General features: G+C 37.1%; 1 protein-coding gene across 2 annotated transcripts in view; it reads left to right on the forward strand.

The window, feature by feature from the left end:
* Positions 1–11793, forward strand: part of NUF2 (NUF2 component of NDC80 kinetochore complex) — a 28085-nt gene extending 16292 nt beyond the window's left edge. For both annotated transcript variants that reach the window (XM_010984431.3, XM_010984430.3), the window contains exons 10-14: positions 2327–2464; positions 4446–4586; positions 5596–5771; positions 6707–6842; positions 11369–11793. In XM_010984431.3, coding sequence (XP_010982733.3) covers positions 2327–2464; positions 4446–4586; positions 5596–5771; positions 6707–6842; positions 11369–11503 — 726 coding nt within the window. In that variant the 3' untranslated portion in view covers positions 11504–11793. The remainder of the gene's footprint in view (positions 1–2326; positions 2465–4445; positions 4587–5595; positions 5772–6706; positions 6843–11368) is intronic.
* The last annotated feature ends 1169 nt before the right edge of the window (positions 11794–12962 follow it).

The following is a 12962-nucleotide window of genomic DNA, read 5'->3' on the forward strand; positions in this document are numbered from 1 at the left end:
TGTCAAATGTTTCTCTCTTTTTCCCTTAAAATGAAACTAATTCAAATTTTTAAAATTTAAATATAATGGGTGACTGTTATTTTAAAAAATATGTAAATGCAGACGTGTATGGTGGAAGTGAAAATCACCTGAAAGCTCACTGCACAATCAGCAACATGTCATCGGTTACATTTCTCTGCAAATGTGCCAGTACGTGTGTACTTTTACATAAGTGATACTATACTCTGCATGTCTCAAGCCTGCTTTTTTTTTTCACTTTACAATATGGTATAAATAGTTACAATGTCATTATAGACCCTCATTTTCATAACTGCATGTGGTTGTGCGTTCTATGATGGACCTTAATGTAGATCCTTTTAGTGTCCTGACAGACAATCACATTGCTTCTAATTTCTTTTGCTGTTGAACAATAGTGTGTGTGTGCTACACGCCTACACATGTGCATATATATTTGTGCACCAGGATGATGTTTATCTTCAGGTGGATTCCTAAATGTAGGATTTCTGGGTTAAAGGGAATCACACTTAAATTTGGCACACACTGTCAAGCTGACTTCTAAAAGATACCAATTTGCACTCCTACCAATAGAATGTGAGAGTATTCCTTTTACTACATCTTTGTCAAAATTGATGTTTTTATGTTTTCTTTTTTTTTTTTTCTTTGTTACTCTTATAGGAAAAAAACCCCTCATTTTAATTTTGATTTTTTTTTTTCAAAGTGATTTTGACCACCTTATTCAGTGGCTTGTTACTATTTTTCACTTTGTGAACTACCTGTTTATGTTTCTTGTGTATTATTTTTTAACTCTATGAATTAGGGTTATTAATTTTATTTGTCTTTCAAATTCATCTTTTTTTCCTGTTAGAAGGTTTATGTTTTTATTTAGTATAATTTCTAAATATAGCCTTCATGGTTTTGGCTTTAATTCCATACATGGAAAGATCTGCCTTTATTCATTTCTCTCTGTTCCAATCTATATTAAAACAAAATCACTTTGTAGTTATAATATCAAATTTAGACTTTTTGTAAAGGAAGGAAAATGATGAAAGTCAATGCTAATGAAAGGAAAATGATCTTTAATTTTGTAGGGCATTAAAAGAATAGGTAATGTCATGGTTTGCTAAATTTTAAGAGTAAAATAACAAATATATTGTTTTAGACATTCAGCTTTGGTCTCTGAATTAGTTGATCAAAAAGTAAAAACTTTAAAAAAATTTTAGTTAAAAATAATTTACACAAACTACACAAACCATACAGTAATACACTCCTGTTATAAAATATTCAAATGACACACACACACTCACACACATACATACATATACATACATAGAGAGAGAGAGAGAGAGAGAGAGAGATGAAGGGCCCTCTCCCCTGTCTTCTCAGCCCACTAGAGGTTACACCTTTCCAGTCCTTTTTCTGTGCTGCTACGTGCACATTTATAGGTGCATATAGTCATTTGTTGCTATTTTGTTATGCTGTTTTCATAGGGACAGGTTTGTGTTCTATGGAGATCAGTGAATTTATTCTTATTCTTAAATTTTTTGGCAGTCTTTCCTTCATCAGTACATAGAGTTATAGGGTGTCCCAAAATAATGTAAATGTAATTTTATCAACTAATACTTGGGAAGGAATTTCTTTTTACATAATTTTAGATGTACAGAAAAGTTTTAAAAGAATTCTCAGATACCCTTCACCTCAGCTCCTAAGTGGTCTGAAGTTGAGGAGCAGGAAGTCTGTTTTAGTTACTAACCATGGATTGAGTACCTTGCCGGTGCTATTACTTTCTCTGGGTTCTGGTGGAGCAGAGCTAACTGTGTACAACCCCAAGTTGCTCATTCAGTTCAGAAACATGTTAAGTGCATAATTATGGTAGTGCATGTACAATAACTATCCTGTTTATAGAAGGAATACAGAGGAAGCAGGAGCAGGCTTTTCAAGGGTTAGTAGAAATTCACACGCAGTACAGGAAGGGGATGATGATACTCAGGAGGACCGTGCTAAGAGGGAGAGATCCCTTGTAATTGTGCAAACATAAGACTGCCTAGTATTACTGGATTGTGGGGTATAGTAGGAAACTGGGGGAAGATGACACTGGAAGGGAGACTCAGAGCTGCATATGAAGGATCTTGCGTGTTGCACTAAGGAGCTTGATCTTTGGCCTATGGACAGATGTGAGCAGTCAGGCAGGGGAGTGGTGTGGTCATAATTTAACTTTACCCCCATTACAGCAAGCATAGACCCGATTTCTTTGTTCTTTTCCATTATTATACTGGCAAATCAGCAGTTTTATTATTATGCCTTACATATAAAAATCTTTTCTCAACAGAATGAACTAAAATTGTCAGTGGTTTCTTTGAAAGAAATACAAGAGGGTTTGAAAACAAAAATTGTGGATTCTCCAGAGAAGCTAAAGAATTATAAAGAAAAAATGAAAGATACAGTCCAGAAGCTTAAAAATTCCAGAGTGAGTTTTCTTTTTATTTTAATGCTTTTCTATCTTTTTTTCTTTTTAGCAACTCTTGTTTAATCATGTGTTAATTTTTTAATTTACAGATTACCTATACATCTCTTCCTCTTTAGCTTTTTGCCCTTGTCTTTAATTTTTAGCTCTTTTCTAAAGTGGATGTAGGGAAACGAAATATAATTTCAGGACATTTGTTAAATTATGCAACTAACTTTTGAGTCTTTGCCCTGGGTGATCAGAACAGAAATGACCTGTCCTCATGAGGCTTAGTTACTTTATTTTAAGGGAGAAAAGTATTAGACAATTTTATAATCAGTTATATAATTACAAATTATAATATGTATTAAGAAAAAGTATAGGATGTACATGTGTAGGGGCCGGAAGTATATAGGAATTCCCGGAACCTTCTATTGAATTTTGCTGTGTACCTAAAACTGCTCTAAAAAATAAAGTCTATTAAAAACACCAAAAAGAGAAACAAACAGACAAATAAAAAAATAGTATAAGGTGCTTTGAAATAGCATAATGAGAGTAGCCTAATTTAGTATTGTGGAAATCAGAGGTGGGGGTGGGAAGGAAGTGGAAATTTATGCTGGCATCTGAAGGATGAAGAGGTTATCATATAAACTTATACTTGGAAGAGCATTCAAGACAGAAGGAACAGCATACGCAAATTCTGTGAGGTAATAGGAGTAAGTTATATTCAAGGAAGAAAGCATGAAGTATAAGGAGAGAGGCATGAAACAATGATGGAAAAATAGGCAACAGGCAGATTATTCAGGGTGCTGGCTTTTATCTTAAGAGCAAGGATGTACCACTGGTTGGTTCAAAGCGGGATGTTGGAACATGGTATGATTTATGTTTAAAAAGATTATGGGTTACTATGGGAGATGGATTGTGGTAGGGTGGGACGGAAGTAGAAGTGGGTAGACAATTTAGCATCCTTTATGAGGAGGTTTTTAAACCAGTAATTAAAAAAAAAACATTTCTGGTTTGTCTCTGTATTTGTTATTTAGGTCATTCCTGATGATCAGGAATTATCACAGAATAGACAAGGATTACTAGAACAGAAATGAGAGTTCCGAAATAATAAACAATTCTGGTTCAACTGGCTGTTCATCTAGAAGAAAAGGGAGTTGAGTCTACACCTTGTAGCATTTACAAAAATGAATTTTAATTGGATTAAAAATGAAACAAGTTTAGAAATTTTAGGAGAACATTTATATTATCTTGGATGGGATAGAATTTTAAAATTAAGATTGGAAACCCAAAAGCTATAGCAAGAAGTAGACCTGTGCATGTAGTGCATATGACAGATAAAGGGATTATATCCATGACGTGCAAAAATGCAAAATAGTCTTTACAAATTAGTGAGAAAAAGACAACTCAATGGACAAATGAGCAATAATATGATTAAGCATTTCACTGAAGACAAAATCCAACTAGTTAATAAGGTGGGAGGAGGGGTAGGCTACTGGGGAAAGGAAAGAAACCTTTGTATTATGCAGTGCTTATGGTTAACATATGTTCATTTCCTAATTTTAGAAGAATTCATCTCTTTGAAAGAATTAGCTGTAATAGTGATATAATAATAGTTACTAGACAAATGAATAGGAAGATTATAATTGGTAATGTAATTGCCCAGGAGTGATCAGGAGTCGTTTCAGCATTAGGAGAAATGAACTCCTTTAAAATCGTCATGAATAACCTTTGGAGGGTACTTCAGTGAATGGTTTAGAAAAATTATGGCAGTTCTTCTTCTTTGTTCAAGGATATTTGGCAATTAGGAAGCATAATTAAATGTGCTCAGACACACGACAGTAATACTGCTTTGTTACTGACCTAGAAACTTAATTGTTCCCTGCTCTTAAGCTTTCAGTATTGAGTACAGAAATTGTTTAAGAGCAAACAAATTGACATGCTGCAGTTTCATAAAGGAGAGTGTCGAAGTGGTTTCCGTGTTTTTCTTTTTCTTTCAAAGCAAGAAGTGATGGAAAAGTATGAAATCTATCGAGACTCTGTTGACTGCCTGCCTTCTTGTCAGCTGGAGGTGCAGTTATATCAAAAGAAAATACAGGACCTTGCAGACAATAGGGAAAAGTTAACCAGTATCTTAAAGGAGGTTTGTACTATGTGGAATTTTTATGTCTTTACTGTGTAACAGTTTGCTGTAGTCCCTTGGGTTTGCTTTTACTTTCTGTTGCTGTTTTCCTACAGAAAAGCAGGATCTGCAGCGTAATAGATGCGGCACCGTGTATGCTCAGAAATAAAGCGCTGCTCTTTTTAAACATTGCAGTAGCAGACCCATTTTAACATTCAGATGGAAAGAGTAATAAATTAATTAACATAGCATATTGCCATGTAAATTGTGGGGAAAAGTCATGAAATTTTGAACTTGTTCTAACAGTTGGCAGTGATCTTCTAGTCAGTGAGCAGCAAGTCCCAACGTACTGCCTCGCACTGTAGCCGGGATCTCTAAAGAGACGTAAAGTTTATGGCACCGATCTGCCCTGAATGATGATGGAGAGCTAATGCCGACGGCTTTGAGTCTCTCAGGCTAGAGACTTGGAAATCCTTTTCACTTCTTAACTCTATCATCCTAATCCAGACTGTCCCCGGGATCACTAACATAGCATTTGGTAAAATTTCTTTTTTGAGGAAAGAGAGGGTTAGAAGGTGAGATTGCCTGAGCTGTTCGTCCCCACCTACATACTCCCCTCAACTGCCATCAAGAGTCAGCAAAAAAAGACTGAGATCCACTGCTTTTAATTGCATCTGGGGTCTCCCCTTTTCTCTTCATTCCTACTGCCTTAGCTCAGACCCACACCCCCTCAATGTAGCCTGTTGGCTGATCTTACTAATATGTCCCTCCATTCCAATCCTTGCTGGTAAAATGCCGTGATAGAAACACCTCTCCAGGTGTCAGGTTCTTTCTCAGGATCCCTAGTGCCTTCCTGACATCTCTTCTGTTCAGTCTGCATTCTTGTTCTGGGCTTTCAGCGTTTAAACAGTTGTATCGCATTTTAAAATTGTGTTTTATTATATATAGCTCACCTTCGAAAATAGTCCTTCATTTTGTTTATAAATCCTAATTGGTTGTATTGACTTTAAATACGTCTCTTAAAATATAGAGCCTGAACCTGGAGGACCAAATTGAGAGTGATGAGTCAGAACTGAAGAAATTGAAGACTGAAGAAAATTCCTTTAAAAGACTGATGATTGTGAAGAAGGAGAAACTTGCCACAGCGCAGTTCAGAATAAACAAGAAGCATGAGGATGTCAAGCAGTACAAACGCACAGTGATCGAGTATGAACTTATTTTCAACTTGATGCATTGGAAAGTAATTAGGAAAACCTAATACATTTTTCCCCCTAAGATTCCAAATCTCCTATGATGTCAAAAAGCTATTCCGCCTTTAGGTGACTAAAATGGATGAGTTAACCATGAATCTTATCATGCTGCTACGTCTAGGCTTAGAGGTGTTTTAGGTACGAGTTTTGTTTCTTTTCCAGATACCACTCTAATTCCTTCGCATAATTCTTCAGAAGGGTTCTGGCGCTACTGCTTATTTCAGTGTACTGTAGAGACAGTGGCCTGAGCTGTATTAGAACGAATCAGCCGGTTCTTCTTACTGTCTAGCTCTGTAACATTATAGGATAGTCTGAGAAAAAGTCTAATTTTTTTATTAAGGTAGGAAGTCATACTTTGCTAAGCATTTTGTTGTTGTTGTTGTTGTCGTTTTTGGCCACTATGTTGGGGCATTTCCTTGGCAGAGTCTTCTTCCCATCATTTCTAAGAATGTGTTTTTAGAATAAATGCCCCAGGCGGGTCTATGAGATGTCACTGTTTCAGCCTAGGGGCTCGCCTGAAGATTTCCTTTGCTCTTCCTCGTGCAGATAAAGAAAAAGGGCAGAACCGAGGGTTTTAACTTGTTGCCAGGCTGCCTTGCAGCAAAGTTGTGCTGATTCACGCTGCCAGCAGTACATGGGTGAGCACAACTGGGGAGATGTGACTTAAGACCTTCACTTTAAATAACAGCTTCTGTGTGTAAGAGCGCACTGTGTGCCGTGGCATGAGTACAGGGCCACCCTGGGGTTTTCATCTGTTTGCTTTCATATCTTGAGAAGAATTTTAGGTGTGTCAATCAAATATACAGAGTCACACTCAAAATTAGAGTTAAACGTTTGGCTTTTTAGATGCTTAAGAGGAGTTACAATTTAGCCGTCTCTATTTTCCTTTAGAGATTGCAATAAAGTTCAAGAGAAAAGAGGTGCTGTCTATGAGCGAGTAACCACAATTAATCAAGAAATCCAAAAAATTAAATTTGGAATTCAACAACTAAAAGATGCGGCTGAAAGGGAGAAACTGAAGTCCCAGGTGAGTATATGTTCATAAGAACTTAATTTCAGATAATCTCATGAGTTTAAAATGTAAATTATATCACCCTCGTTTTGAAGATTTTTGTCAGTTCTCCGCGGAGTAGAAATTGGCCCCTTGGGTCTGTTGCTTTTATTTCCATTTGTAGCATCTTTTCCATTACCCTGGAATAGCTTGCATGTATGTCTCCTTCATACCTTTTTTTCTTTCTTGCCTTTTTTCCCTGTTAGCACCTAGAATTGTGCTTTGCAATAAGAGTAAGTGCTCCATAAAAGTTCTGAACTTTTAGTTACTTTAGGATGGTGATTTTAAGTAATATCTTCTAAAAAATTTCTGCATCTTCTTTTCCTGATAAAGCGATCTCAAAAGTATTTACTATAACATCAGTGTTAAATGTATTTGCTTTGTTACCTGAAATAAAATAGCTTAGATCTATCTCTGTATTTTGAGACTTTAATGATGACTTTATCATAATTACCTAAAGTTACTTTGCTTGTTTCAAGTGTATTTATATTATTGTCTCATATTGTCTGAAATTTAATGAGGACAGGCATCTTGTCTTCTACATTTTTATCTTCCAAAATGTCCAGTGCAAACATAAAATGCTTACCTGTTTTCTTTTTTTTTTTTGACTGCCAGTGACCCAAAGAAATAGTCTATTCCTGGTACTTCTATTACATCTCATTCTTTTTTTTAACTTCTTAAGTTTGTCCAATATCCTCAAGATTGTCCCAAGCTGCTCTACCTGAAGTCACTAAAAACAACCCTTTATCATGTAAAATCCTTTGGCCTCTTTTTTTTCCCCTCATTCTTCTTCACCTTACCTACATTGATATCTTAGTCAAGATTTCCTAGACCTCTGATACCTGAAAAATATTTAAACACTGCTGTTACTACCTTCTACCATCCACACCTAATTTGCAAGGATTCCTGATACTAAAAGAACCACAGTGGGCAACCCCTGTACCTGTTCTCAGGAACTGTTATCCCCTGAAAGATTAGGTTGTTAGCACAAGTATGTGTACGTGTGTGCATGCATACCGAAGACTGTCTCAAGGCTACTTTAAAAGGTAGGACAGAAGGAAGGAATGGAAGAGAGAAAAGTGAAGAGAAAATGATTGGGTTTCCCTCCCATGGTCTGCCCAGTACACTGCCCTGATTTTTGCTACTCCTCCTTTTCTTTCTACATTCCAACTACTTTTCTTTTTTCTGCCCTTTCACTGTATATAGACTCAGCCCTTGGCCCTCGGTTTCTCTCTAGAGTGGGGATTAGAAAGACCTTAGGAGATATTTAATCCTACTTCTTAACCAAATCAAATGAACAAACATTTGTTATCACATGGTCAGATACAGTTAATGAGCCCATAAGGTGCCCACGCCTGCTTGAAATTCCTTTTAGTTTTGTGCATCTCACCAGTAACATTTTAAATTTCTCAACCACAGCAGTCAGGCACTTTTCACCTTAGTATATCATGTCAAACCAGGCCTGGAATGGGGCCTTATCTGTAGTACACTTTCTGTAAACATCTATAAAGTTGGGAAGCCATCTAGCATTTGCGTTTCTTCAAGCTAGCTGTGTGTTAGACTTCCACAGGGAATTTGAAAGTGAAGAAACCCCCACCCAAATGTATTGAGTTAGAATTCCCAGCAGTGGGGCCAGTGAGCCTCAGTGTCTCACGCAGCTGTTGAGAACCACCGGTGTGTTCTGCTTCGTTGTCTTTAGTGTTACAGAGCTCATCACTGCTCAAGCTGTCCTCCTAGGACAGCATTAGTTACTAAAATGTCACTTCTTATACTGAGTTTAAAACTGTCCACTGCTGCGCTCTAGTGAGCCAGGGTCTTCTCTCTGGGACAAATCTGTGCCCTCTTCTACCTAAGAACACTTCTACTTAAGACATTTGAGGATAAATATCATAGATTCTTCCAATCTTCTCGTTCAGGTTAATTGGCCCTCGTTTTCCAGCCATTCTTTGTAATATCACTTTTATTAATACACTTTCCTGTTTAAAACAGGAGCTCCCTGTTTTCCTGCAGTTATTAATTTTATTACTTCATTTGGCCAGTCATTCAACAAACGGTCTGTGCACCTACTAGGTGCCAACCATTGTGTCTGACTCAGGGAGTGCGTGTGAACAAGGAAGTCCTGATCCCTGCCTTCTAGGATCTGTACAGTTTTGTGTCTGAGGTTGAATGGAAAGTGTATTCTCCACATAACTTTCTCTGGCTCCTTTCAGGTCTCCTTGATTTCTCTCCTGAAATACTATCGCATTTGTAGTCTATTCTGATTGGTGCTGTCCAGTGGGGTAGCTTCTAGCAGCATGTGACTATTTACATTCCATTTAGATTAATGAAAAATGAAATACAGTTTAAAATTTAATTCCTTGTTAGTACTAGTCACATTTCAGGGGCTCAGTATCCACTCTTGTATCAGTCGTATGTCTCCTTAGGGTAGAAAGCGTAATTGCATGTCCATTGTGCTGTTGCACTGTTTACGGCGCTACTTGTAGAAGGTGCTTGGTAATATATTGGTTGATGAATTAATACATACTTGGGGGACAAATGGCTACACTGGCCATAAAACTCCGCGGATATTATGTAATCCTAAATTTCTCTGATTTGAAAAGTGAGGTAATTACTAGACCAGTGCTGTCCAGTGGGACTCACTGCTGGAAGTGCCCTGTGCTGCTCGGTGCAGTGGCCAGTAGGGGCATGGAGCTGCTGAGCGCTTGAAGTATGACTGGCACACCTGAGGAACACGTGGCTACGTAAATGTAGGTTTAAATAATCACACGTCCCTAGTGGTTGTCATATTAGACACCACAGAACTAGAGTTTGAGTTTAAAAATACTTAACTTCTGTGAAGCCGTCACAGTAAAACTTACTTATTATGTGAATTAATATAAAGTTCCACTTGGAGGCACAGTTTAGTTGGAAAGTGAAGTGTGTAGCTTTTGTGAGGGCTGTGACTTATCACTACTAATGTCCTGTGAGGTTGGCTTAGAACTCCACGCATTTGCCTCTGGCTGCGCCACTGGGACTGGGCTCCAGTGTTCCATTCATTCGTCACGGTTCTGTCTGCAGGATCGGGTCCCTCCTTGAGAATGTGGCTGTTCTCAGGAGAAGACTGTTCCTCTGAGTATGTTGAAATGGTTGATTCAGATATTTACAGATCGTATATCTTTATTTAGCCACACTTCATTTTAATAGTTTGTCACAAGTAATGTCTTTCTAACAAATTTATTCAGCTTTCTTTTTTAGTATAAATAAATATATATCCCCATAGACCTAGGAAATTAAATTGATCTTTAGCTGCTGAATGTGCTGATTTTTTTTTGAAAATGGTGTTTATATAAGCTAGCAACCAGTTCACCTTACTTTTCCTACAAGATTTAAGAAATAAAATATCAAAAACTTTTGGTTTATTTTCCTAATGATTCGTGTTCCATCATAGCTGTAGTAATCTGATGCCTGATTAGATCTTCTGTTTTTGTATTAGGGTTTAATAGTGATCTGTGTTTGGATTTGGGGAAAGTGTTTAGCCTTAAGCATCTATTTTTATTCACTTAACCCAGAGCAACAGTTCTCAAACCTGCATAGATGGCAGTCTCTGCAAACAGTGTTCTTTTGGGGAACATTTTGAATTCATACCATATTAAATTATAATCCGTGTAATTTGCTCCAGATCAGAAGTATCTACATTAGAATTTAAACTAAGATAAGTAGTAGCCAAACTATAGGTTTAAGAAAAACTTAATGGGAGCAACACTTAAGATTGAGAACATTTGTGCCCATTATACCCATTTACTGCTTTCTCCTCCCATTGGAAAAGGCCTGCTGTTTTATTTCAGTGGTGAAACACTTCTTATAATCTTTCCAAATACCACTTTTTCTTGCACCAAGGTTTGAGAATTATTTTATTTAAGGAAAAAATAATAAACAGATCAAAAGTTGTATTTGATAAATATGAAATAGAAGACAATGTACGCAGACTAATTGGTTTCTTTTATTATTTTATTCAATCTATAAATATTGTTCTGTATTTTTTATTAATTCTTAACACATCCATTAGGTTTATGTGAAAACTTATTACTTATAGTAGAACTGCCTTATCAGTTTATTAAAACAGCTTTAAAAGGTATTAGTATATTTTTCAGTCCTATAGATTACTTATTAAATCTGTTTATGTATCATTTAAATGACAATCAGGGTCAAATACAGAGGTGATAGCTGCTTATTTGCCTGGTAAACATTAAAAGCTCCAAAGTAAAAATTTGTCTTTGATAATTAAAAATATGTTCTTAACGTCTTGGAATCCAAGTCATTGTTAATATCTCTGCTTTGTTCTTTCTAAGCAGCTGACTTTTTGATGCATCCATACAGCTTACAGAATGAATATTTAATAAGAGTAAGCACACATATGTGTGCACATATGCATAAGATTGTCTAGGTTTTAAAATATTAGTAATAAATATGAATGAGACTATTGGAATACTTGCAACTCTATTTCATTTTCATATTTCACTTAGGAAATATTTCTCAGCTTGAAAGCTGCTTTGGAGAAGTACCATGAAGGCATTGAAAAGGCAACAGAGGACTGTTGTGCTAAAATAGATGAGAAAACAGCTGAGCTGAAGAAGAAGATGTTCAGAATGTCAACCTGATTAACAGAATTGCACATCTTTTTGTAAATAGCTTGCCGATTGTTAATTTTATATTTGGAAAGGGAATAGTTAAGTTGAAGTTACTGGAAGTATCAAAAGTACCACATAATGTTGCTCAGTCAGTTTTATGTACTCTCGTAGGTTATCGTTTTGTAGGATGATGCATGTAATGTACTTCTGTGTACTTTTATGAACTTAAAATTAAAATAACTTGTGCAGCTATTCACGTCTCTTTTCTGCTCCTCGTTGTCAGTAGTGGTTGGAGTGAGACAGAAAGAATTACAGTTGAATTACATAATTCTTCGGTCATTGTCATGGCCGTTGCTGCTTTCTTTGCTGACGTGCCGAGGTGCAGCATTACTGAGCCCTGACCATGCACTGAGCATCGAGGCTGGGATCTCGTTTGATCTTCACTCAGGCAACTCTAGGCAGACATGTTTATAACTGCTTTATAGGTGACGGAACAGCGCAGGTCCTGATTGAGTAAGCAGTTGAGCCACAATTTGAACTGAGCTCTGTAGGATCCTGAGATCGGAACTCCTTCTCCGGTACCGCGCTGTCTAACGTGACTATTTGGAGGAGAGAGAGCGCATTGTACTCCAGTTCTTCACTGCTGCCATGCGTTTTTATGAGGGAAATTAGTTAAAGCGTGCAAACCTCTTAGAACGGTGCCATGGTAGACAATACATACTAAGAATTAGTGCTTAGAGTTCCTGGTGCTTTTCTCTTGGTCAGAAATAAACCAAACTATTACTGCAGGTAGAGACCAGGCTTTCAGGGAGAGGAAAGGTCCTGGGGTGGGGGGAGTGGGAAGGTCTAGGTGACCAGGGGGGACTAGTCAGGGCACAAGTTCCAGCCATTGCCCTGTCCCTTTCTTGCTTTTTTAAAAAATACTCAGAATTTTAATTCATAGAAAGGTCTGTTTATGGGGTTAGGTAACAGGTGTAAGGATGACCATATCTCCCTCATTTTTTATTTAAAAACATTGTAACTCTTCCTGGACTTATCTCCACCTTTAGCTACAGCTCTTTTTTTCCCCACAACCAAAGTTCTAGAAAACCTAATCTATACTTCATTCCCGGCCCGTCATGACGTTGTTTTTAGCCATACTAGTCACTGAACTTTGTAAGATCACACTGCTAGTTACCAGAATTCCCTGGACACATTTTAATCTTTATCTTCCTTACGGTCTCCTGTTCAGGACTTTTCCCCCTTTGTCTCAGTAGCACCACTGTCTTGGTTCTCTTAATTCTCTGTCTATTCCTTTTAATGCTTTCCCACAAGGGCCTTGTTCTCCATTCTTTGAGGTATCTGTGTTCTCTAGTCTTCTGCCTTTGACGCTCCTCCTCTTTTCAACTTCTGTGCCCCTCAGAAACTTTTCTCTACACCCATTACTTCAATCACAAATTAAACATCCATGCCTCTTTTACTGCATTATATACGTTTAATTTTATTTGTC

Source organism: Camelus dromedarius, chromosome 23, assembly GCF_036321535.1.
Source record: "Camelus dromedarius isolate mCamDro1 chromosome 23, mCamDro1.pat, whole genome shotgun sequence".
Lineage (NCBI taxonomy): Eukaryota > Metazoa > Chordata > Mammalia > Artiodactyla > Camelidae > Camelus > Camelus dromedarius.